This window comes from Hypanus sabinus, chromosome 3 (genome assembly GCF_030144855.1).
Source record: "Hypanus sabinus isolate sHypSab1 chromosome 3, sHypSab1.hap1, whole genome shotgun sequence".
NCBI classification, from domain to species: Eukaryota; Metazoa; Chordata; class Chondrichthyes; order Myliobatiformes; family Dasyatidae; genus Hypanus; species Hypanus sabinus.
Genome location: NC_082708.1, coordinates 49595231 through 49622819, shown reverse-complemented (window position 1 = coordinate 49622819; position 27589 = coordinate 49595231). Strand labels below are relative to the sequence as shown.

At 39.7% G+C, this 27589-nt stretch overlaps 2 protein-coding genes across 2 annotated transcripts in view; one reads left to right on the top strand and one right to left on the bottom strand.

Annotated features, from left to right (window-relative positions):
- acat1 (acetyl-CoA acetyltransferase 1) overlaps nucleotides 1-23777 on the top strand; it is a 31789-nt gene extending 8012 nt beyond the window's left edge. Inside the window, exons 4-12 of the mRNA XM_059964278.1 lie at nucleotides 1582-1677; nucleotides 6336-6436; nucleotides 6715-6858; nucleotides 8568-8718; nucleotides 16573-16668; nucleotides 18897-19010; nucleotides 19946-20010; nucleotides 21610-21767; nucleotides 23224-23777. Coding sequence (XP_059820261.1) covers nucleotides 1582-1677; nucleotides 6336-6436; nucleotides 6715-6858; nucleotides 8568-8718; nucleotides 16573-16668; nucleotides 18897-19010; nucleotides 19946-20010; nucleotides 21610-21767; nucleotides 23224-23344 — 1046 coding nt within the window. The 3' untranslated portion in view covers nucleotides 23345-23777. The remainder of the gene's footprint in view (nucleotides 1-1581; nucleotides 1678-6335; nucleotides 6437-6714; nucleotides 6859-8567; nucleotides 8719-16572; nucleotides 16669-18896; nucleotides 19011-19945; nucleotides 20011-21609; nucleotides 21768-23223) is intronic.
- Nucleotides 23271-27589, bottom strand: part of npat (nuclear protein, ataxia-telangiectasia locus) — a 62089-nt gene continuing 57770 nt past the window's right edge. Inside the window, exon 18 of the mRNA XM_059964277.1 lies at nucleotides 23271-24853. Within this exon, the coding sequence (XP_059820260.1) occupies nucleotides 24767-24853 (87 nt within the window). The 3' untranslated portion in view covers nucleotides 23271-24766. The remainder of the gene's footprint in view (nucleotides 24854-27589) is intronic.

Genomic DNA, 27589 nt, shown 5'->3' with positions numbered 1-27589 from the left:
TGTTCTTTTACCAGTAGTAATATGATACTCGTTATATTTCAAATTCATGTACATTAAAGTCACATTGCTGATAGTTGGTGAAAGATGTACTTGGCTTTATTCACATCCTTAATTACAGAGTACTGGCATTCACATCCTGCACAGTGTACTTTACTACATTTACAATTACAATGTTTAAAAGGTAGGTATATGGTTAGGAAATGTTTAGAAAAATATGCATCAAGCTTTGTCAAATGGGACCAGTTTTGATCTTGGTTGACATGGATGAGTTTGACAGAAGAGTCTACTTCCATGCTCTATAGCTGTAAGACATAAGGTGATCATTCTCAAACGTCGGATCAGAGAAATCTGGGTACTACCAATGTTGGTCTGATTCTCATGCTGTTCTAAGGTACCGTTTTTGACACTTATCTTCTTCTTGTTCTTCAATGAGACATGAAGTAGCACACCAACCCATTTCTTCCATCGTTGCCATATTCCAGCTAGATTATTGATTGCCACAGTATCACCTTCACTTTCCACTACACCATTTATGTAGCATGCTAGTAATTGATACTGAGCCAGTCATGTTCAAGGGAGTGTGAAGTTGATTGCAATTGACGAAAACCTCACTTTCCATGTGTATCTGGTGACCAGGTCTCATCATTTAGAAATGTCTCTAAACTTTGCATTAGATTACCACTTATTACCTTTTATGACCAATTCTTCTTCCTCCAACTAAGCACTTAAATGCTGCAGGAGATGTCTTGCATCTATTTTATCTCACATCAATCAGCTGGATGCTTCCCAACATAATATGTCTTTGAAATCTTGAGTCTTAGTAAAGTCCCAAGCTTTATAAGGTTAACTTCTCAACTAATGAGTACTGTTTGGTGAATTCAAGTGAATGTTACAGTGACGTATTTCCCTTGTCATAGAAGGCTTCTGATATAATTGCTGATTCAGAATCCTAGGTTGAGTCAATCATGTTCGTTCTTGATTAAGTCATTATCAATCTTTGTATATTTTTTTAAAATTCTGAAAACAAATTTCACAGACTGTTAACCATCCTTAGAGGTGGCTATTTCCAAGTGTAAAGTGTAAATTTTACTATGCTGTGGTGGCTGTTTCAATTCCGACCACCTCACCTCTCATCATCAGCATGTGCTAATGATGTCTATTGGTGACCTGATTAAAGTGTAAATCATAAATAGCCCTGATCCATAGAAAGTGATTTGCACAGATTGATTACTAAATGAAAGTACTGACAAGCTTATGAATCACTGCAAAATTGGAGAACTGTCTTCAGGAAAACTAGAGAAGGTATTGATGTAATATTTTGTTCATTTTTTTTGAAATATCTGGTTTCTGTTATTTATGAATTTTCACACAGATCAAAAATCATGAACTGAATCTTCTACTGAACACAGGACTGCTCATTCAACTATTAAATCCATTGTAAACCTATTCATCATTAATCCATATTTCTATAAAGCAAAAGATTTTTCTGTTTAAATCTTGTTTATTGCATTTTTTCTATTAGTCTGTAAATTATTTTGTATAAGTTAGAGTTTTATAATAATAAACTGGTTTAATTCACAGGGATTCCACCAGAAGAAGTGAAAGAAGTGTATTTGGGCAATGTTCTGCAGGGTGGGGAGGGGCAGGCTCCTGCGAGACAGTCTGCTCTTGGTGCAGGTAATGGCTGTAATTGATATTAAAAAACATACAGTTTTGGTGTAAGGCATAGGAGCATAATTAAGCCATTTGGTTCATCGAATTTGCTTTGCCATTCAATCATGGCTCATCTTTTTCCCCCTCCTCAGCCCACTCCCCAGCCTTCTCCCTGTAACCTTTGATGCCATGTCCAATCAAGAACCTAAATACACCCAAATATCTGTCTTAAATACATCAACGACTTGGCCTCCAAAGCTGCCTGTGGTAACAAATTCCACATGTTTCTAGCTAAAGAAATCTCTCCGCATCTCTGTTTTAAATGGGTGTCCCTCTATCTTGAGGCTGTGCCCTCTTGTCTAGACTCTCCACACCATGGAAAACATCCTTTCCACATCTACTCTCTCTCGGCCTTTCAGTATTTGAAAGGTTTCAATGAGATCCCCCTCCTCATCCTTTCTAAATTCCAGCGAGTACAGATCCAGAGCCAGCAAACGTACCTCATGTGATAACCCATTCATTCCTGGAATCATCCTTGTGAACCTCCTCTGAACCCTCTCCAATGCCAGCACATCTTTTCTTAGATGAGGAACCCAAACCTGTACACAGTACTCAAAGTGAGGCCTCACCAGTGCCTTATAAAGCCTCAGCATCACATCCCTGCTGTTATATTCTAGACCTCTTGAAATGAATGCTAACGCTGAATTTGCCTTTCTCACCACTGACTCAACCTGCAAGTTAACCTTTAGGGTGTTCTGCACAAGGACTCCCAAGTCTCTTTGCATCTCAGATTTTTAGAGTTTCTCCTTGTTTAGAAAATAGTCTAATTTTTAGGCATGGATTATATCTGCCCTGTGTCTGATCAAGGTTTTAATTTTGGGCAAAGAAAATATTCTTAAAAGTTCCAAATCACAAAGTTCTAAGTTACGATTGACAGACAGCAAGTCTTTTGAAACATCGAACTTAGCGCAAAAAAAGGCATTTTGGCCCACAGGGTTGTGTTGAGTAATTCAGTTAGTAATTAAATGCTTAATTAAACTAATCCTTTCTGCCTATACAATGTCCATATATATCTATTTTCTGCATATTCATGTCTAACTAAGCTTCTTGGATGCCCCTGTTGTGTTTGCCTCCGCCACCAGCCCAGTCAGGGCATTCCAGGCACCCACCACTCTGTGAGAAACAAAATGCCTTGCACATCTCCTTTGAACATTCCCCTTCTCACCTTAACTGCATGCCATTTGGTATTAGGCGTGGCGGCTTTTAGAAAAGGATCATGGCTGTCTATGCCTCTCATAATCATAAACATTTATCAGCCTCTGGTGTCCAGAGAAGACAACCCAAGTTTGTCCACTCTACTTTTAGCATCCTGCTAAACCTCTTCTGCACCCTCTAAAACCTCAACATTCTTCATATACTGGGGTGACCAGAACTCAATACTCCAGATGTAGCCTAACTAGAGTTGTATAAAGCTGTATTGTAGCGGTGTGCTACACACAGCGCTGCAATAACGACAAGGAGTCGGTGAGCTGCAGTTGCAAAAGAGATTTATTCAAACATAGTGGTCTTGTTTTAAAGCCTTCCTGATCCCGCCCTCCCCAGGCGGGAATGCTGTAGTGGGTGTGTATTCACAGTCCAGGTCGCGTCCCACCACGTCCATCAACCGCTGAAATGTCTGCGTCATTCTTTAGGCCGAATGGCATGCGGAGGAACTTGAAAAGGCCAAAAGGGGTGATGAGTGCCATTTTGGGGACATCGTCCGGATGCATCGGGATTTGATGGTACCCTCGGACGAGGTCTACCTTGGAGAAGATCCGTGTGCCGTGCAGGTTTGCTGCAAAGTCCTGAATGTGCGGCACAGGGTAGCGGTCCGGTGTTATAGCCTCGTTCAGTCTGTGGTAGTCGCTGCATGGTTTCCAGCCCCCTGTTGCTTTGGGCACCGCGTGCAGGGGAGAGGCCCACGGGCTGTCAGACTGCTGTATGATCCCCAATTCCTCCATCCTCTTGAACTCCTTCGCCAGTTGGAGCTTGTCCGGGGAAAGCCTTCGAGCATGGGCGTGGAGGGGTGGTCCCTGGGTCGGGATGTGATGCTGTACGCCGTGTCTGGGCATGGCTGCTGTGAACTGTGGTGCCAGAACCGATGGGAAATCCGCCAGGACTCTGGTGAAGTCATTGTCAGATAGCGTGATGGAGTCGAGGTGTGGGGCCGGCAACTGGGCTTCACCCAGGGAGAACGTCTGAAAGGTCTCGGCGTGGACCAGTCTCTTCCTGGGCAGGTCGACCAGTAGGCTGTGAGCTCGCAAAATATCCGCTCCCAGGAGCGGTTGGGCTACAGCGGCCAGTGTGAAGTCCCACGTGAACCGGCTGGAGCCGAACTGTAGCCACACCGTATGGGTGCCTTAGGTCCTTACTGTGCTGCCATTCGCGGCCCTCAGGGTGGAACCCGGTGCCCTGTTGCGGGTGTCATAACTCGTCGGAGGTAAGATGCTGATCTCGGCTCCGGTGTCGACCAAAAAGCAGCGTCCTGACTGCTTGTCCCAGACATACAGGAGGCTATCCCAATGGCCAGCCACCGTAGCCATCCGGGGCGGCTGGCCATGGCATTTCCTGGGAACTTGCAGGGCGGGCTACAGTGGTGGGTTTCTGCGCCCCACCGCTGGTGGTAGAAGCACCATTGTTCGTTGGTCTCCTCACCCCTGCCTCTGGGGTTAGTGGGCTCTGCGGCCGGCCCTGGTCTGGTTTGCTGCTGGGAGCGTGGCCTGGTGATCTGGGCGACGGATGCCCCACTCTCCTTCTTGGCTTTCCACAGCACGTCTGCCCGGGCTGCAACCTTCCGGGGGCTGCTGAAATCTGCGTCAGACAGCAGTAGGCATATGTCCTCGGGCAGCTGCTCCAGGAATGCCTGCTCAAACACGAGGCAGGGCTTGTGACCTCTGGCCAGGGACGGCATCTCGTTCATCAAAGCCGACGGTGGCCTGTCCCCCAAACCATCCAGGTGCAGTAAGCGGGCAGCTCGCTCGCACCATGAGAGTCCGAAAGTCCTTATGAGCAGGGTTTTGAAGTCTGTGTATTTGCCGTCCGCTGGGGGAGACTGTATAAACTCCTCAACCTGGGCCGCTGTGTCCTGGTCGAGGGAGCTCACCACGTAGTAGTAACGTGTGGCATCCGAGATTATCTGCTGAATGTGGAATTGGGCTTCTGCTTGCTGGAACCATAGGTGAGGTCGCAGCGTCCAGAAGCTTGGCAGTTTTAATGAAACTGCATGAACAGATGCGGCGTCGTTCATCTCCGGTCCAAATATCGTTTGGACCGTCGGGGTCACTGATTGTAGCGGTGTGCTACACGCAGCGCTAAAATAACGACACGGCGTCGGTGAGCTGCAGTTGCAAAAGAGGTTTATTCAAACTTCGTGGCCTCGTTTTAAAGCCTTCCAGATCCCACCCTCTCTGGGCGGGAATGCTGTAGGGGGCGCTTATTCACAGTCCTGTCCCGCGCAAGGGCTTTTCCCCTTGCTGGTGAAGCAGGCTTTTGCGCCCTCTTTGGGCCCTGCCTCAGTGCCAGCACGTGCCACTTTGTGAGCCGGTTTGAGTGCACTGGGAAGTGGGTCGCCACAGTATCATAATTTTGTAATGCTGAACTATAAAGGTGCCTTCGTTACCACCCTACCACTTTCAGGGAGCTATGGACTTGGGACCCCAAGGTCCTTCTGCTTATTTAACACTGTACTGCCTCCTTACATTTGATCTCCTAAAGTGCAACATTTTGCATTTGGCTAGGTTAACTCCATCTACCATTTCTCTGTTGATATCTGAAACTGATATACATCCTGCTGAATCCTTTCTCCATCTTCTATGCTGTCCACAATACCAATCTCTGTATCATCTGCAAATTTATTAACCCATCCATCTATGTTTTCATCCAAGTTGCTTTATGTATCACAAATAGCAGATGTCCCAGTACAGATCCCTACAGATACCAGCCAGAATGTCCCATCAGTCACTACCTTTGTCTTTTATGAGCAATCCTATTCTGCATCTAAATAACCAATTCACTGTGCATTCCATGTATCTTTATTTTCTAGATGAGCCTCCTAAGAGGGATCTTGTCAAACACGTTAGTAAAATCCTTGCCCTCCTTAATTAATTGCTTCCGTCAACTCCTCAAAAAATTCAATCAAGGTAGTAAGTCATGACTTTCTCCACACAAAACCACGTTGACTGCCCCTAATTAGGACATGGTTTTCCAAATGCTCATAAATCCTATCCCGAAGAATCCACTGCAATGACTCTCTGGTCTATAGTTCCCAGGATTATCTGTTTCTGTTCTTGAATAGTGGAACAAATACACAGGAACTTTTCTGTGGGTGAAGTGCAGATCAAACTATTGGTCAAGGCCCCAGCAATCTCATCTCTTGCCTCTCGGTAACCTAAGATTATCCTATCAGACCCTGGCAACTTACCCACCTTAATGTTCTTTAAGAGACCCTATGCTACCTATTTCTTTATTTTAAAATGCACACACTCTACACTAATCTTCCTATCCTCCATGCCCTTGATAAATACTGATGCAAAATACTCATTTATGACCTCGTCCATATCCTCCACCTCCAACCATTTTTTCCCTCCTTTATCCTTGAGTTGTATGACCCACTCCCTAATTATATTCTTGTTCCTTTGATTTAGGCTTACCGGTTTCCACACCTGCAACAACTGTCAACAAAGTCTGTGCATCTGGAATGAAATCAATCATGCTGGCAGCGCAAAGTCTTATGTGTGGACATCAGGTAATTTCTGCTTACTGTGTACGTGAAGATGTTTTTTGTTTGGATTTCTTCTTGATATGAAATGTAATTTGTGTAGTGTGCAATTCCTGTTAACATATCTATTTTCCAATTATGATCTCTTCTAACATGGTTTGCAAAAGTTGTAATGTAAATGAAAGTTCAATGGGAAGCATTTTAAAGCGTTATGTTCAAAGGAAAGTGAAGTACACCTTTATTTATTCATCAACTGTTCAAGATTTGTACTTTAAGTAATATATGCCTTTTTCCCTAAAATTTAGGATGTAATGGTTGCTGGTGGTATGGAGAGCATGTCTAATGTACCATATATAATGAGTAGAGAAGCACCAGTTTATGGAGGCGTAAAGTTGGAGGACCTAATTGTAAAGGATGGATTAACAGATGTCTATAACAAAATTCATATGGCAAGTATTACTCTTCCTGTAAACCAGTTCATTTGTTTTGGATTGTTTCCATTGATTTTTGCAAGATGCCTGTCAGAATTTGATGGTGAATTATTTTACACAGCTGTAACAGTATGCTTGGTGAAGATGCTCTACTCTCACAATACTATTCATTAGGACGTTCCAGGATTTAGATCTACAGTTGATGAAGCAGCAATGATATATTTCTAAATCAGAGTGGTACTTGACTTGGCGGGGGTGTTCTCGTGTTCGTTCTGTTTGTTCCCTTTTGTGGTAGACGGCAATGATTTGAGAAGTGCAAATGATTTTCAAATCAGTGATTTGATTCAGCAAGTAGATAACAGTGCTGTGATTGTGAGAGTTGTGGCTAGAATGGTCATTGGGATGACAATGAAGAGAGATGCTGTGTCCTGGATACTGTGGAGCTTCTTGAGAGTTGTTACACCTGCAAAGGGAGGGTATTCCATCGTACTTCTGACTGTAACGGATGTTTAATATTTTTCTAAAATTTAATCTTGATCTATTTGAAATGGAAAACTTGACTGAGGAAACAGTTTTGCTTACCGTAATTTTCCTTTTTATTGAGCAGTGTCTGCACATTAAAAGCGATGTCAGGCTATGTGTATTCTTTGTATGACATAACTACATGTATTTCCAACTGCTAGATAATGCCTTCCAGATTTCAACTAAAGACATTTTTCTAGGGGATTGTAATAAAGAAGTAGCTGGAGTAAGGAATTAGACCTGATAGAGGTTTATAAGTTATGAGGGGCCTTGTATACAATAAATAGTTGGTGTTTTTTGCCCGAAGGTGGACATGTCAAATACTGGAGAGCACTTTAAGGCAAGACGGGGAAAATTTAAAGGAGATGTGCAAGACAAATTTATTTTCACACAGGAGTGGTAGGTGCTTGGGAGTACTGCCAGGGGAGGTGTGGATAATGATGTTTAAGAGGCATTTAGACAGATGAACTAGCAGGGAATAGAGGGACTTGGACCATGTGCAGGCAGATGGGATTAGTTTAGATTGACAGTGTGGTCAACACTGAAAAGATGGGCCAAAGGGGCTCATTCCTGAAGTACAATCTGTGTTCAAATAATATAACCATTGACACATTAAAAATGAAACAGAATCCTTCATTTGTTTGAAACTATTGACCTAGAGCTTGTTTATAAACTGCGTCTTATTCTAAAGAAGTGTCTTAAATTGCAAATCAAATTGTGCTGCTCCACCAAGGGCTCTTTGAAACAGTGTCCTACCCTTGACCAAGATTGACATCAAATTGTGAATTTACATAGTAATTGCCTAGCTGAACCCACCCCAGAAAATTAAGTCCAATAATTAACAATGGATGAGAAAGCACTTTCTATGCAGGAATTATTTTGAATACATTAGTGAAATGCAATTGCAACTTTCAAATTGAATAAATATTTGAAGTTGAACATTTTGCTAATGTATAAGGAAAAAATCTAAACAATGTTTTAAATATCAGTTGGCCCCTTCTATGGTTCTGATGAGAGGAAGCATAGGGTAGAAAGAAATAGAAGAATATCTGTTATAGCAAATAGTATTGGAAATGGATCATGCTGAATGTAAGTAATGGCTTTGGCTGTTGAGTAAAATAGACAGTTGTGAATATGTTGTATATCCAACTGATTGGAGTTGTGGTGTATTAAAATATAATTTATTGAATTCTAATTTGATTCAGGGAAACTGTGCCGAGAATACTGCAAGTAAGTATAAGATATCACGCGAAGAACAAGACGCTTATGCAGTTAGTTCCTATACTAGAAGCAAGGCATCTTGGGATTCAAAACTCATGGCAAAAGAAGTGGTTCCAGTCAGTGTTCCTCAGAGAGGTAAAGTAAAGTTTTTTTCTAATGCTGCCATTGTTGTATTATCTTATAAAGTAAATTTTATGTTTTCTCTTCATTCATTTATGTGTCTCTTTCCTGTTGAAAATTCCCACTTCCTCTCATTTCTGATCTTCCATGTATTCTGCCTACCCAGATTTCTATCTCAATTCCCTATGCAGCTTAGCTATAACAGATTGTTTTTAACTGAATCCACATCGCTGTTGGCTATCTTACTCTTAATTTTAAGCATTCATGTAGATTTTGATTTTTCTGGGATTCCTGTATGTGTTATTTCCCTCGATGCGGAGAAAGCATTTGATCATATAGAGTGGAACTACCTTTTTGCAGTTTTAGAAAAATTTGACCTTGGCCAAAGTTTCATCTCTTGGATCCAATTGCTGTACCTGTGTCCTACTGCTTCTGTTTTAACCAATTTTCAGAAATCCCAAGTATTTAATCTCAAACGTGGCACCCGCCAGGTATGCCCCTTAAGTCCCTTTCTCCTTGATTTGGCTATGCAACCTCTGGCGATAGCATTTTGAAACTGCCCTGAATTGACTGGGATTTGGAGAGGGGGTGTTGAGCATAAAGTTTCTCTCTATGCTGATGACTTATTACTCTTTCTCTCAAATCCGTCTGCATCCTTACCTCTAATGTTTTCACTTCTTGACCAGTTTAGCCAGATCTCTGGCTATAAACTTAATTTACATAAGAGTGAACTTCTCCCAATTAATAAAGAAGCAAAAGAACTAACATTTCATGATCTCCCTTTTAAAGTAGTCCATAATCAATTTACTTATCTTGGAATTAGAGTCACAAGGAAGTTTAAAGATCTCTTTCGTGAAAACTTTGCCAATCTTTCATATGCTATAAAACAGGGTCTGGTACAATGGTCACCTCTATCTATGTCTTTGGTAGGTCGTATTAATGTTGTTAAAATGTATGTTCTCCCCAAATTTTTATACCTGTAACCCCCGGGTCACCTCAGGCTCGCTCAGCTCGTTCTTGTCTAGGGGGAGCAGCCTTCGGCCCCGCCAAACTGGGTAATCAGCTGGTGTGGATGCTGTGTGATGTCCCTGCCTCGCCCAAAAACAGACAGTACACCATATGCGATTAAATGAGTACAATTTATAAAGGTTACTATAACTAAGTGATTAATAACGATACAGTATATATGAAGAGAAAAAAAATAAAGAAAAGGCGCCAAACTTATCAAAGTCCAAAGCACTTCGTGCACAACCGTTGGAGCTCAATTTCTGAAGTCTTCTGGCCGCCATTCGATCCCCTCCGAACTCCTCGACTCGCAGCTGAGGACCCTCCGAGTGGTCAACCAAGCACATCTAGCTTCATCCCCCCCTCCTCGGAGTACCTCCCGGCCTCGGACCCCCACTTGGGGTCCGATCCTCGCCCAACTTACAGCATTGCGTCCTCTCTCTCGACCCCCTCGTGCCGATCTGCCCAAAAGCCCGTCAACCAAAGCTTACAGACTCAGAAGAAAGAACATTAATCCCCATTTGGTTTACAAAGGAATACCATTCTCGTTATCAGTAAATTGTAACAAACAAGCTTCCAGCACTCTCTCGCAACAAAGAAACATTCTTGCTTTAACAAACAAAGAAACCCTTTCCCAACAGTACCAAAGAAAACAAAAAGAAACCCCCTTTACATACCTATTTCAATCTATCCCAATTTTTATTCCTAAATCTTTTTTTGATTCCTTAGACTCTATTATTTTGTCATATCTGTGGCAGAATAAGCGCTCTAGAATTAATAAAATCCATCTCCAAAAATCTAAAAAAGAGGGTGGCATGGCTTTACCTAACTTTCGTTTATATTATTGGGCAGCTAATATACGTTGTGCTACCTTCTGGTCTTTCTTCCATGGCCAACCCGAGTGCCCTAACTGGGTGGCGATGGAGCTGAGCTCCACTAAAGAATTATCTATCTCTGCACTTCTTGGCTCTGCACTTCCTAGTAGTCTGCCCAGATCAATAGCTAATCCTCTTGTTAGACACACTTTGCGTATATGGGCTCTGATCAGGAAGTGCTATGGTTTCCAGGGGTTTTCCGTTTCCAGCCCTATTGCTCATAATCACCTTTTTTTACCTACTACATACGATTCAGCATTCCAGGTTTGGTATAGGAAGGGCATTAGACATTTTGAAGATCTTTTTATTGATAATTGCTTCGCTTCTTTTCAGCAGCTCTCTGTTAAGTTCAATCTGCCCAATGCTCATTTTTTCAGATATCTCCAAATCCGACACTTAATTGCTCCTTTAATTCCTAACTTTCCTGAAATGCCTGCGAAAAATGCTATGGACCTATTTCTTTCAATGAATCCACTAAGTAAAGGCTTAATATCAATCATCCGAGATAAACTAGCAGCCTTATGACGGGCCCCCATGGATAAAATCAAAATGGCCTGGGAGCAGGATTTAACTATCTCCTTATCTGAGGAGAGCTGGGATTCAGTTCTCAAATCGGTTAACTCAACCTCTCTTTGTGCTCGCAGTTTACAGTTTAAGATTGTTCATAGAGCCCATTTGTCCAAGTCTAAACTATCTCGATTCTACCCTAGCGTTAGTCCGCTCTGTGATAAATGCGAGAGGGGCGTGGCCTCTCTCATCCATATGTACTGGTTCTGTCCTAGCTTGGAGAAATTCTGGAAAGATGTCTTCACTACGTTATCGTGTATTCTGAATCAGCACCTAGAACCAAACCCCTTAATTGCTCTGTTCGGTTTTTGGGGCGAGACAGATTTATGTCTGGGTCCGACCAAATGCCGAATATTATCCTTTGCCTCTCTCCTGGCTAGACGCTTGATCCTCCTCAGATGGAGAGATGCTGCCCCGCCCACTCATGCTCAATGGCTTAACGACATCATGGCCTGTTTGGACCTCAAAAAAATTCATTATTCAGTTCTCAATTCGGATCTAAAGTTCCATAAGGTCTGGGGACCTTTTATCGAGTACTTTCATAACCTTCCTCTTGACTAGGGTTTTTTTTCTTTTCAGTCCCTTGCTTTCAGCTTTTTTTTTCTGGTAGAAGGCATTATTACCCTCTGTTGCTGAGTGTATTCACAGTCTGGGAGTTTGGCTGTCCTGACTTATACTCTCTATATTGTGTTGTGGTTGGTCTGGAGTTGCTGTTGTTTTTTCTTGTGTTGTGGGGCTTGGGGAGGACACTAAGCTTGTCTTTAATTCAGGTGCTTTTTTTTTGCTAAATTCTCTTCCTTTGTAGTATATTGTTATTGTATGCTTAATTTTGCACTGTTTTAATGTTCCTCATTGGGATTTGGGGTTTTTAATTTGTAAAATGTTTTGAAAAACTAATAAAAAAAAATGAAAAAAAAAGATATTGATTTTTTAGTAACCATATGAGGTACATTGAGACTTCAGTCTATATCATCACAGTGCTTGCAGCTTACTAACTACCTGTACTGCGTTTCTCTGCAACCGTAGCATTATATTCTGCATTCTGTTATTGCTTTTTCCCCTCAGTGTACTTGCGTTTTGAAATGTATGGATGTCATGCATATTAAGATTTTTTTTACTGTTATCAATTATGAGGTGGACAGCACCGAATTCTAATTCCATGTTTTATTATGTTCTGTAATCTCTATTCCTTTAATTGTTCCTTTAATTGTTTAATTAATTCCTTTGCTTTAAAATAGAAGCTTGATTTAATTTGTTAGTAATTCACAAATTAGCATTCACTAATGCTACTGAATGGTTTATGGGTTAATGAGATGAGTTCCATATCTTTGAGGTGGAAGTTTTCTTGGGAGGATTCATCTCCAAAATTTCATACTAGTTGAACCACTTAAGGTTTTTCTTTTGAGCAACCATTCTACTGATAGGAAATGTGTATCACTTACAACAGAACACTAGCTACACCTCCTGCCTTTACAACAACCCTGTTATATATATATATATACTACTGTGATATCTATATAGCAATGTTGCCTGTGGCTGTGCTGGCACTGATGGTTTGGTTGGAGTAAATGGTACCTTTCCAGGAGGAGATGAGGGTCCAGCTCTGTGTTTGATTATCTGCCCGATGAAGCACGTGGCTGCAGCTGGTTGTTATGGCAATGCTGGGGATGTCCACAAGGCCTGTGTGGCTATTTTTTGTGCACCTGACCATCTGCTGTCTCAGATGTGGGATGATATTGGCAGCATTACATCCAACACTTTGCGCAGTTTTCTCCCCGACAGCACTACAGCTGGAGGCTTCCCCTTGAGTCCTGGATGTGGTGTAATTTGATATGTCACCAGAGATGTGTTCAGAGCCTTGGCCTTCCCCTCTTGATCTAGGATACAATTGTTTGAAGGTATCCACTAACCTCTTTCCTTGGCTCTTAGACTTTGAGACTATGAATGATATGGGGGTGGTGAGCAGATGTGGATAACTCTGCTTTTCTGGCAGAATGCAGCAAACTGCTGTGTCCTGAATTAAGATCTGTTGTCAGAAACAAGCATTTCTGGCATCCCAAAGCAGTTGAAAATCTTCAGCAACCTCTGTCATTGTTGACTTCATGGGTTATACCTCTGGCCATTTGGAATAGGTGGGCAGTCAGAAGGAGCTCGATACATACGTCAAGATCTGGAAGCCTGAGGACATGGTTGTAGATCAGCTTTGGATTCTTTGCTGCCATAGAGCACTGAGTGCACTGCTTGTGATATCTTCATCTATGCCCATCCAGTATACAAAATGTCTGCCAGGGCTTTCATTCCCTTGATGCCTGTGTGACTACAGTGGAATTACTTCAGTACTTTTGGTCAAAGCTTTTGTGTAACCCAGGGGTTCTCAACCCAGGGTACATGGACCTCTCAGTTAATGTTAGGGGTCCATGGCATTACAAAAAAGTTGGGAACCCCTAGTGTAATCAAATATTAGGCAGGAGTCCACAGTTGAGAGCAATGTTTGACGTTAGTAGAAAAGTATGACATCTTCCTCAACTTCGAGTGGCCGTCTGTCAGTGAGGTATCTGGAAGTACAGTGAAGGAGAGAACGTGCAGTTGTTCCTGCTCTTGTTGATCATGACCAGAAGACTTTTAGCAGGATCAGTACAACCCAGTGGACTGTGTAGCCAACTGAAATCACAGCCACTGTTGCGTTTTTGTTTTTAATAACCTGCTGATTCATAAGTCTGGAGAGGGCATCTGCTTGACCAAACTCGTGTGTACTTGGTTTCAAAATCATAGGTTGATAACATTGTTGTCTGCATTTGTAGACACCAAATGCACCATATAAATGCACTATATACACCAGAATGATTTTCTTAGACCAAAAGATGCACAATAGTGGCTTGTGATTAGTAAGTAGAGGAAGAGTCGATAATAAAACATCTTGTGGAATTTTTTTTCACAGCAAAGATGAGTCCCAAGTCTTGCTGATTTGTTTATAGTTCCTTTCTCTTGTGGTCAGTGGCCTAGCTGCATGCATGACAGCTTTTTTGGAACCATCAGGGAAGATATGGGCTCCAACAGCTCCCACCCCGTAGTTGGATGCATCAATTGCAATAATGATTGGCAGCTGGGTTGAAATGCTTCAAGAAAAGGGTCATGTGAGAGAATATTCTTCATCTGATCAAAATGCTGAATAATAACTGATCATGCTCAGAAATGATTGTAAGCTGCTGACATCTGATGGTAAACAGTGATTTTGGGATCCGGGCAATGATTGTACCATCTGCGATGAACAGCAGGTACTTGAAAGGCATCAGGTCTTTGTGTCCATTTTTCTGCCCAAAGTCGCATTCCAGTTTTTTCAACAGACATTGGCATAGCTCTGTCTGATCTGTGCCCATCACAATGATGTAATCGATGTAAGTGGCAGCACCATCAATACACCCAGCATGGTGACTATAAGCTTACGGAAAATTGAAGGAGCTGCCTTTAGCCCGAAAGGCAGATGGAGGAAGGAAAACAACCCCTGATGCTTTGTAATGGTGAGAATTTTTCACCACTTCTACCTGGAGGTAGGCTTCAGCCAAGTCCAACTTCGCAAAGTGAAGACCACTATTCAGTGTGGCAAAGAGATCTGCTGGTACTGGTGTGTCTCCAGAGCAGCATTGAGGAGTCTGCACACAACCTCACTGTTCGTTAGCTTTCTTGATGATAACTATTGGAGCAGCCCAATGCGAGTAGTTGATAGCTTTGATCAAACCAGTTTGTTGTGGGTGATTTTCTCAGTGATTGGTAAGACTGCTTATGGTATCATTCTCTTGGGACAGAAGACTGGATTTGCATCTGGATGGAGATGAAGTTCTGTTTGCAGCTTGGTGCAGTGACCTAAACCATTTTGAAGCACTGCTGCAATGTGCTGTTACGGTTTGTTGTGAGAGGGATAGAATTATAAAGTTGGGATGTATTGCTAAACTGCAGTGAAATTTAGTGTGTTGCATACAACCATAGTCATCATGTTATATATAGAAACATTATAGAAAATGCAGATAGGATTTAGTAGGATGATAGCAGAAATATGAAGTTATTAGGAAATATTAAACAGGTTTACCTCTTGTGAAGGGTTATGTAGTAGAGAAATTTGTGTTTTGTTAGTGGTTATAGAGAATATTTCCACATTAATTTAATCCTAGTGCTGTGGTTTATGCCTTTTAAATGGCTGGTTAGTTGGTCAACAAGAAATTGGCAAAGTATTCTGAAGTAATCTACTTAGGGTGAAACTTTCACAGGTTCAAAGTTCAATGTAAACTTGTTAAAGTACATTTATCACCATATAAAACCCTGAGATTTGTTTGCTTGCATGTATACTCAGTAAATCCAAGAACCATAATAGAACTAATGAAAGATCACACCCAACAAGATGAATAACCAAGATGCAAAAGACAATGAACTTAGCAAATACAAAAGAGAAAAAAACAAATGCTAACAAACAAACAAACAAATAAATAAGCAAGCAAGCAATAAATATCAATAACATGAGAAGAAAAGTCCTTGGAAGTGAGTCCGCAGGTTGTAGGAACAGTTCAGTGATGGGGCAAGTGAAGTTGAGTGATGTTATCCCTCTGTTGAGGGGTGGTAACTGTTTGTGAACCTGGTATTGTGAGCCCCAAGGCTCTTGTTCCTTCTTCCTGGTAGCAGCAGTGAGAAGAGATAGTACGGATACAGTGAAAGAAAAGAGGGAAAAGAATATGAGGAAGGGAAGAGCATTTTGCTGATGGATTTAGATGAGGAAAGATGGGAGGAAACTTAAAGTGGAGCATAAATGTCAGTATGGATTGGCTAGTCCAAGTGGCCAATTTCTGTGCTGTATTCATCCATGGGACTTCATGATGTGATTTGCACAGTTTCTTTTCAGCAAAATGAGTCTCCTGTGGACTATTTTAAATTATTTCCTTTGGTTGTTCACTACGTTGTTGCTTATTTTGTCTTCCTAACTTCTGTTGTCTATAGATTTTTAACTGTTAACTTGTTTTTTTTTATTCTTATCTCTATTATAAAGTCTACTTATTGTCACTGCTGCCCATATTTCCCAAACTTTTACTTGTCTCTCTTATCAGCCCCTTTGCTATACCAAATAGTGAATTCTTGTTAGGCTTTTCATGATGTTGGGTAGAAAGGAGTGCTTCATAAATAGTACTAATAAAACTATTGCAAATCTCTTTCCCTGAATTAAATATGTATCACTGATTAAATGCATTACACATGCAAGTGATTAAGGCACTCTTCCATGTGATGTATGTTAGCTTCTAGACAATTATCTATTTTTGCTTGGGGGTGTACAGACTTTGAACTAATACATTGTTGGTAGTGAAAATATGCTTATCTTTGCATAATATAAATAAGAATGGCATATTGAACCCTCACATGAAACCATCTGATGTTGATTCAGGTAAACCGGATCTTGTGATCAGTGAAGATGAAGAGTACAAACGTGTTGACTTCAGTAAAGTTCCAAAAATCAAAACAGTCTTCCAGAAAGAAAACGGTAGGTCAGCATGATTTGCAGTACTTGCCAAAATGAAAATAGGCTCAAACATATTAAGTTGCTTCATAATATTTTCTTAAAATTGAAAATTGCAATGTTTTGTAATAGATTTGTAGCTATTAGTGTTATTTAGCTTTTCTTCCCAAGATCATTACCAATAGCTGCCTGCAGTTGTTTATTTAATCTTGCTTGCTTAATCTTGTATGTTTTCTGAATAAATCACTGTTCTACGAAGTAATCTGTAAGTGGTATGCTTTTGATACAATAATTGACAGACACAATCTACCTATGCCAGTAGCATATAAACAATTATACTTCTTGTTGATACTGAGTATTCCATTTAAACAATCAGTCTAGGTTCAAAGAAAGTTTGTGAACCTCTTGGAGTCGGGTGTTCCAGTCAATGAGATGAGATTGGAGATGTGGGTTGTAAAGGTGCACTGCCCAATTTAAAAGAAAAGCACAAAAAGTCAGGTTACTGACAGCCTGATCTTCTCAAGAAGCATCAGTTTATGTGCACCATGCCTCGATCAGAACAACTTTCAGAGGACCTTGGAAGAAGAATTGTAGAGATGCATGAAGCTGGAAAAAGCTACAAAAACATTTTTAAAGACTTGAGTGTTCAACAGTCCACAATAAGAGAAATTGTCTACAGATGGAAGAAACTCAGTACGGTTGCTACTCTCCCTAGGAGTGGGCGTCCAAGAGCACAATGTGCAATGCTGAAGGAGGTGAAAAAGAACTGAAGAATAACAGCAGAAAAACCTGCAGAAATCTATAGAACTTTTAAGTCTTTGTTCATGTTTCCACTATAGGGAAGGGCACCATGGAGGAAACCATTTCTCTCCAAAAAAAAACGTTGCTGCACGTCTCAAGTTTACAAAAGAGCACCTGGATGTTCCACAACACTTCTGGGACAATGTACTGTGGACAGATGAGACAGAAGTTGAACATTTTGGCAGAAATGCACATTGCTATGTTTGGAGGGAAAAGGGCACTGCAGACCAACACCAAAACCTCATCTCAACTGTGAAGCACGGTGGAAGGAACAGCATGGTTTGGAGCTGCTTTGCTGGCTTGGGGTCTGAACAGCTTGCAGTCATTGAGGGAACAATGAATTCAAAGTTGTATCGACATTTTACAAGAGAATGAGAGGGTAGCGGTCCCTCACCTGAGTTTAGTAGAAGCTGAATGATGCAATAAGACCATGACTGGGATCTCAAGAGTAAATCAGCAACTGAATGGTTTAAAAAGAAGAAAATTTGTATTTTGGAATGGCCAAGTCAGAGTTTAGACCTTAACCCAATTAAAATGCTGTGGTATGACCTGAAGAGAGCCGTTTGTGCAAGGTATCCCAGAAATATTGATGAACTGAAACAGTTTTATATGGAGGAATGGTCTAAAATTCCTGCTTGTCATTGTGCAAGTCTGAAGGCAGCTAAAGGAAATGTTTGGTGGAGGTTATTCCTGCTAAAGAAGGTTCTACCAGTTATTAAATACAAGGGTTCACATACCTTTTCCAGCCTAGACTGTGAATGATTAAACAATATGTTCAATAAAGACATGAGAAGTACAGTTGTTTGTGTGTTATTAGTTTAAGCAGATTATGTTTGTCTGTTATTTTGACGGGGAAAATCAGGCAGATATGCAGAAAATAGGTAATAATGCAGAAAACTAGGTAATTGCAAAGAGTTCACAAACTTTTTCTTGCAACTGTAGTTGCCCTCCTACCTCTTTAGATTTGTATGTCACTAGATAAATAAATATAAATAAAATCTATCAAAAACGAGATTTGTGTGTGTTGCTTAAAAAATTGACCTTTTATTAGTGGGCATCCTGTAGTGTACAATATAATCACTATAAAGAATAACATTTAAAAGTATAAAAAATGTTTAAAGTTTTTGTTGATTTGATCAGGTATAATGGGCTTTGGTTATTGTAGTTGTGAAAGATTCCATACATTATCAACACCTGCAGTAATCAAAGTAAATTCTCACAAAATTTAAGAACTTGTAAATTTCAGATTTGCATGCTGGTTTGCAAATTCACCTTAGTGCCAGCCAGCACCTGTTTGACATCCATTTCACTGTGAAGGACAGTGAATATACTAAAAGGTTTATACCAAATGATTAATGCTTCATTTATAAAGATATTGCTGTATTTATTAGAGTGCAGAAGAGTTACAACCACTGTATTTAGAAATACTAAAAGGTGTATTTTCTCTGAAGGTACAATTACAGCTGCCAATGCAAGCACCATAAATGATGGAGCTGCAGCTTTAGTGCTAATGACTACAGATGCAGCTAAAAGACTAAATGTTACTCCAATGGCACGAATTGTAGGTATGTAACATTCTGGTTTCCTATTGCAGAAAAAAAATTGCCAGTTATGAATGCTTATAGTAGCTATATTTATAGTATCTGTTGGCAATATTATACCGTGTTTAGAACATAATATTGCAACAAGAAAAAATATGGATCAACACACAAATGCTGGAGGAGCTCAGCAGGTCAGGCAGCATCTGCTGAGGAAAATGAACAGTCCCAGACCATTCATCAGCTGACCTGAGTTCCTCCAACCTTTTATGTGGGCTGATCCAGGCTTCCAGCATCTACAGTCTCTCTTGTATGCAAGAAAAGAATAAACTGCTTTATAATGAATTGTTAAAGGCTATTAACTTAAATCGTTTGAGTAGAAATAGGAATACTAGAATTAGGTTGCCAGTGGGCCTTGGTACCATTAGTTTGTACTTCTTGGGAACTGCATCTGGTAAAATACCTGCACTTTTTATTCTTAAGCAAGGAAGGGATGAGAAAGGATGGTCTTGATGTTTTCAGTATGTCATGCATGCGTGTATTTCAGTGCTAATTCAATGCATCAGAGTGAGAGATCAAGGAATTGCAAGAGCTAATCAAGTTTCTACATTCTTTCTTCTAGTTTTAAAAAGATCTGCCAGAAGTGAAATTGGAAAGACACTAAACTGCAAATGGTGGAAATCTGAAATTAAAACAGAGTGCTAGAAAGTACAAAAATCAGGATGCATTCTAGAGAAAAACGGCATTTCATCATTTAAGTTCATAACAGACTGCTGAATGCATGCAAATTATTTTAATCCAGGAAGTTTGAAAATAAATTATAACAAGGAAGGCACCAAAAAAAGATGAGATTCTAGCATTTTAACATTTTATTAATAATCACATTTTTATCAGAGTGTTTGTTCTTCCAGTGATCTTGTTGCTTTTTTGTATGAAAATTTTGTTTTATTATTATTTTACAGCATTTGGGGATGCTGCAGTTGATCCAATTGACTTTCCAATTGCACCTGCTTTAGCTGTACCAAAGGTACGTGTGTGTGTGTATATATATATTAAAAAATCTACATTTCTTCAAGGGCTGTGAGGTGGAACAGAGGAAAAACTATATCTGGGTAGCACACAGGATTATACTGTGGATTTGTAATTGAAATTCAGCTAGCCAGTGGCCTCTAACTCTTGGGTATGCGTGTCTGATCATGATGTGGAGACAATTATTTTAATTCCAGATCTTAATGACCATAGAATGACTGATACATACAAAAAAAAATCACACTGGTGGAGTTGGTACTATTTCAGGTTGGCCATTGAGAGAATAATGCTCTATGGAATAAGATCAGTGATGCTTCCCAAAATACACATTCCTTTATTTTATTATAATTTTCAGAAGACCAAGATCTGCTTTTTAAATGAAATGTGTATTTAAAAGAAGCCTGTCTGTGAACTTCCAATAGAAATTGTCATTATAACTGCAGAAAGCAAGCAGAGGGTGCTGGTCAAGGGTGGTTTTTTGGACAGAGGCCTGTATCTAGTGGTGTGCTATAGGGGCTGCAACTATTATTGTTCGAACATTTAGATGTAGAAGTACAAGTCATACCAAGTTTATAATACTAAAATAGGTGGTGGTTTAGATACTGAAGAAGGTGAGAAACCACAGGGACATCTTGGTCAGCTGGGTAACTGGGCTGAAAATTGGAAAATGGCTTTCAATCCAGATTAGTATGAGGTATTCTGTTTTGAGTGATTTAGATCAGGGTATTTGTGCATTGAATAGTAGGGCACTGTAAGGGTTATTGGAACAGAGGGAATTAGTGCAGGTGAAAGTATCATCACATAGTATGGTGAAGGTGGTTTTTAACCTGCTGGCCTTCACTCAGGACATTGCATACAGAAGTTGAGAAGTTATGTTGCTGTTATATAAGACATTGGAGAGGCTGCACTTGGGAGTATTTTGGTCACCCTGTTATAGGAAACATTATTAAACTAGGAATGCAACAAAGATTTATCAGGATGTTGCCTGGATGGGGGGGGTGGTGGAGTGGTGTAGGGGTGTCTGAGTTACAAAGAAAAGTTGCAGACTAGGACTTTATTCTCTAGGTTTCCGGGTGACCTGATAGTGGTATACAAGATCATGAGGGGCATAAACATTTTAGCATGTCTTTTCCCAAATGAGGGCCTAAGTCTGAGGTTTTGAGGTGAGACATTTAAAAAGGGCCTCAGGGGCAGCTTCGTCACACAAAGCATATTGTATATTTTGAATGAGCACCCAAAATGGGCACATAATCAACATTCAAAAGGCATCTACCTAAGGACGTGGATGGAAAGGTTTAAAGGCAATGGGTAGATGGGACTTGCTCCTCACAGACAAGTTGGGCTGAAGGGCCTGGTTCCTTGTTGTATGACTCCAATATAAACATCACTGTTTAAGAATGATTGTCTCTTATATGTTCAGGAATGGCAATGGTAGTCATGATTGAAGAAGACTTAGAATTCAAGTTAGTGTGAGTTTTATACCAAACTTATTTAACATGGGGCTGTATAAAAGCTGTTAAAAAGATTTGATTGCTTAGCAAACGATATTTTGAACTACAGTTATGAAATATGTAAGTAATTTTTTAAATTCAATCAGCTTCTGAAAACAACAGGTATAAAGAAGGAAGATATTGCAATGTGGGAAGTTAATGAAGCATTTAGCGTCGTTGTTCTAGCAAACATCAAACTGTTGGATATTGATCCTCAAAAAGTTAATGTCAATGGTGGAGCAGTTTCTCTGGGTCATCCCATTGGGTAAGTGGAATTTCTAAAAGTTACCACATGACCTTGGATCTAAAATTGTTAACAGCTGCTTCTAAAAGATTTAAGTGGCAGTTAATGATACCCTGTCTTTGTATAGTAAGGTCAGACCATTTAACTTGGCGGGGGGTGGGGAAGAGAGGGGGCTTGTAATAAAACCATTCATGTATTGGCCCTCACTTGGCTGCTTTGTTTGTATAGTGCCACATCACTTTGAGCACTTCAGTATGAGGGTAACAAAGCAATAGTTAATACCTATCTCAGGTATATTAATGTCAATGCATTGTTTACTTCTAGATTATCTAATTCAACCTTGTTTGTTTTGTATCATTGGATAATTGCAGAATATAGGACTAAGTAAATAATTCCCTTAGAAAACAAGTTTTGTATCGTACAAATGGACAGGTTTCTATACTATCGTCTGTTTTGGATAATGGGATCTGCTGGGCACTTAGTAGGAAAAGACCTTTAACCTGCCAGGCTTCCTGACACACAATATCCAGACCTTTTTGGAGAATTATCTGCTTAATCTCCTGCAAGGCTATTTGTCACAAGGAATACCAGTTTGCTTTCCAGTGATGAGTTGAATCATTTAATCCTATTAAGGAAGTTTACAAAAAAATTAACTTCATTTAAGACTTATTGATTTCCAAAGGATTATCTTTAATTCTGTGTCTAAATACACTGTGGAAAAAATGTTTTGGGACACGGGCAATGGTTAGAACAGAGTGATCTTGGAGTTACAGATACATGGTTCCTAGATGAAGATGACTCAGGGCATTGAGTATAGAAGTTGAGATGTTGCAGTTGTACAAAACATTTGGGGGGCTATATTTGGAATATTGTGCTCAGGTTTAGTCACCCTGATATAGGAAGGATGCCATCAAACTGGAAAGAGTGCAGAGAAGATTTATAAGGATGTTGCTGGGATGCAAGGGATTAAATTATGGAGAGGTTGAATTGGTTGGGACTTCATTCAATGGAGGATAGGAGAATGAGGGATGATCTTATTGAGGTATTCAGAATTATGAGGGACATAGGTTTGGTGTACTCAAACTTACTCCCCAAGATTGGGGAAATCAAAAACTAGAGGGCAAAGGTTTAAGATGAAGGGGGAAGATTTAATAGCAACCTGAGGGGCAACTTAATATGGAAAGGTTTGGAGAGATAGCGGTCAAATGCAAGCAAATGGGAATCTTGGTTATTGTGAGCCAAATGAGCTGAAGGGCTTATTTCCATACTGTAAACTCTATCATTGTTGGCACTGTTGCACAGCACTTCATTAAGAAATAATACGTAGCTCTAAATTGACAACAAATAATAATTCATTAGTATTCATTCTCTTTTTGCTAGGCTAAACTTAAATGTCTCAAACTTAAACTTTTGGATGCCTTTTTATTGCTGTCTGATGCAGGAAGAAAAATAATATTTTTGATCACTTTTTTTTTAGGATGTCTGGAACAAGAATTGTTGGACACATGGCTTACAATCTGAAACCTGGAGAATATGGTCTTGCTGGAATTTGTAATGGGGGTGGTGGTGCTTCTTCAATACTTATTCAACGACTGTAAAATACAGTGTCCTTTCTGAGCTGTGATTCAAAGGCCATGTATTTCTCACTATCACTACGATGAATACTGAACAATAATGCATTATATAGTTGCAATGTTTTTGCATTTCTACTGTGTAAAAACCATCTTTGCAGTGGTGAAAAATATTACTGATTTATGGAAGCACTGGCAATAACAGCAAAGTACATTTAAGAATGTACTTGAAACATGCCGTCAGTGTAACTTCATCCCACTTGAAAATGTGCAGCCTTTCATAATTTTTTTCTTCTGAAACCAAACTGAAAGCTAAGCTTGTTTTTTTAAAAACTAAGTACATGCAACAGGAGGTAGTTACAATTGATCTATAATGTGTGTATAAGAACTCAATTTTAGAAAAGAATTTGGGTTTAAATTATAAAATTCTACAGTATTAATAAATTGTATACAAGCCATGGCTAAGTGATCATTATTTTTTCTTATTATAGTCAATAATTGTGCAACACTGACTTTACAAATATTTAAGTAGGAAAAAGAGTCATTATCCAAGTGCAAATTTTCACCTTTTGTTGAAAGAAACATTCCTTTTAGAAGCCAAACATTATCAGCCTGGTAGAAAAAAATTTCAAGTGTTTGGTGCAGCTATTATGCATGGGTAAATCTGGGCATTAGATTATATCAGTACAACTACTGTAGCCTGTCCAGCTACAAGAAACTTAATCAGTGGAAATTCTACAATTATTTAATTATTATAATGAAAAATCCTTTATTTCCTATACCCTTTAAGTCCCTTCAAATGTAAAATAATGTGAGGCTAACAGCATCTTTGGCCACTTGAACAGAAAACAATTAAGGACCAGAAATGTTATTAACGCCATCAAATACACGGTAGCATAGTTCAACCTGGGTGCAATTCATAGCACTAACTGCAAGGAGTTTGCACATTCTCCCCGTGACTGCGTGGGTTGCTTCTGGGTGTCCTGGTTTCCTCCCACATTCCAAAGAAACAGGTTAGGAGGTTAATTGGTCACATAGTTGCATAGAGCAGTAGCCAGAAGGGCATGGTACTGTGCTGTATCTAAATGTTTCTTGACAAACTATTTTAGTAATATTTCTGAAATAAAACAATCAGACACGCAAGTAATTCCACTTCTTTAAGGTAGATTTGAAATTACAGTTTGAAGCTTTACAGTATTTACACATTGATAGCATCAGACAATAGTAATTTAGAATATACTGTACAATTAAAGTTCAATACAAGCATGTATGTGAAATGTTTAGTTGCCACTTTCTACAATACTTCCAAGGTCATCTTTACATCTTGCGTAGTTAGAGAGCAAGTACTTAATATAAATTGAAATTTAAGTACTGACACTGTAATTTGTTTAAAATTGTATGTGAATACTAAAATACCAGAAAATACAGGCCATAATGAACGCTGCATAATCATTCATCATATTGCAGCGAACTCAAAAACTTGTCTACATCCATTTCAACAGGAAAAGAGTCGAGGTGATTCTTTCTCTTGTGTTTCTGGAAGATAAAATACTTCATTTTAAAAATAAGATTTTTTTTTGCTATTTCATACTAGGTAATTATGAATTCTGAACAGCTATTGACTTTGATAATTAGTCATCTGATTGGAACTTTAAATGCACCTTGTAAGATGGTCATTGCAGCCTCGGAGAGAACCATATTTCTATGCATAAACAAAATGGATGCTGTATATTGCACTAACTTTGCTCAACCAGCAAAAAATCATAAGGGGGAGGGGAAATAAAGGTTTCACTCTGGTAGACAGCAAAACTGCAAAAGCATTTTTGGTTCATGATCACTATTGAATGTTCAGCTACAAATTGCTTTATCCCTTACTCCTTTATTTATAATACCCTATCTTTACTCATGAACTTTGTGCTCAGTGTTGTACTTTCTTCCTCACCCCCAACCTGGGGAATAACTTTATGGTAGTTTGTAGACAAGGGCAAACTTCAAGCAGCAAAATAGAGGACCCGATTCTACCACTGTTTCAGCTGTTGCTACAACCTTCATTGTCTGTTTCCTCTAGGTATGACCTATTCCACCGCTTTTTGGGCCAGCCTTTTCATCTACAACTTCTAACCTGCAGAACTTGATAATTTAATGCTTGCCAGCCCTAAATGGAATCTCTCTATTCTGAGGCTGTGCCTTCTGGTCTTCAACTAACCCACTATAGGAAACATCCACTCTACTATTTAGGACTTTCAACATTTGTTAAGATTTCAATGAGATTCCCCCTCAATCATCTAAACTCCAGTGAATATAGGCCCAGAGCCACCAAATGCTCATATGTCAACCTTTTCATTCTCAGGAACCTCCTCTGGATCTTCTCCAATGCCAGCACAACTATTCTTAGACAAGGGGACAAAACTGCTCACAATACTTCCAAGTGCAGTCTGACCAATGCCTTCTAAAGACTCAGCATTACAAGTTAACATTTAGGGAATCCTGCACAAGGACTCGCAAATCCCTTTGCACCCGATTTCTGAATTTGTTCCTCATTTAAAAAAAAGATGAGTCTATGCCTTTATTCTTTCTATCAAAGTGCATGACCACACAATCCTCTACACTGTTTTCCATCTATCACTTCTTTACCCATTCTGCTAATCTGTGTAGGTTCTTCTGCAATGATAACTTGCCCTTCCATATATCTTCATGTGGTTCAGAAACCTAGCCACAAATCCAAATCATTGACAAATAAAGGTGAAAAGCAGCAGTCCCTGCACCCACACCTGTGGATTATCACTAGTCACTGGCAACTAATCAGAAAAGGTCAACCTTTATTCCCACTCCTTGCCTCCTGATTATCAATCTTCTATCCATGCTAATATCTTTCCTGTGGTACCATGGGTTCTTACCTTGTTTAGCGGCCTCATATGCACACCTTATCAAAAGCCCTCTGAAAATCCAAGCAAATAACATCCACTGACTCTTGTCTATCCTGCCTATTATTTCCTCAAAAAAATTCCAACAGATTTATCATGCAAAATTTCCCCTTTATGGAAACCATGACAACCTATTTTATCATATGCCTCCAACTACCCTGAAAACTTATCCTTAATAATGGACTCCAACATCTTTTCAAACACTGAAGTCAGGCTAACAGTTCTATTAATTTCCTGCCTTTTGCCTCTCTTAAGGAGTGGAGTGACATTTGCAATTTTCCAGTCCTCCAGAATCTTGTGATTCTTGAAAGATTCAGATTATTGTCATTTAGAAACCACAAATGCAATGGTTAAAAAATGAGACAACGTTCCTCCAGAATGATATCACAAAAGCACATGACAAAACAGACTACACCAGAAAATCCACATAACGTTTGGCAATCCCCAATCCAGAATCCGGAGAGGCTGCTGCGTATTAATATCATGCTACCATCTTAGCGTGTTTCCCAGAAAGGATCTCCAAACCCACCAGACAAAACAAGACCAAAACTAAAGCTACAAGACCTGCACAAAACCACATAGTTACAACAGTGCAAACAATAGAATAATTGATGTAAAAAAAAAGACCACGGGCACAGTTAAAATAGTCCAAAGATCACTACTAATGCTCCAGCTACCTCTTTCAGAACCCTGGGGTGTACACCATCTGGTTCAGGTGACTGATCTATCTTCAGACCTTTCAGTTTCCTTAAGAACTTTCTCTCCAGTTATGGTAACTTTACACTTCCTGACCCCTGACACCTGATACTTCTACCATATTGCTAGTGTCTTTCACAGTGAAGACTAATGCAAAATACATATTAAGTTTGTCCAACATTTCTTTGTCCCCCATTTCTACCCTTCCAGTGTCATTTTCCAGTAGACAAATATCCATTCTCACATCTCTTACTCTTGATATATTTGACAAAACTGTTGGTATTCCTCTTTATATTATTGACTAGCTTACTAAAAAAGTTGTGCTACACCTGAAATCCTCCTCCTATTCTCTCTTTTACCTACAAGCTTTTTAAAAAGATGCTTTAAAACGGATGGCACCAGACATTCTGCCAATAGTCAACATTTCTTTTCTATCAGGCTGCATCCCAAAAACCCTGAAAACTGCAGTTATTAAGCCTCTTTTTTAAAAAAAAAGCAACCAGATGCCTCAGTCATTAATAACTACAGGCCTATATCAAACTTACCATGTTTTAAGTAAAGTCAATAAACTCAATAGCTTTTTGGCAATAAGCAACTGAATGCTTTCCAGTGTGGATTTCGACAACACCACAGAACTGAGACTGTTCTGGCC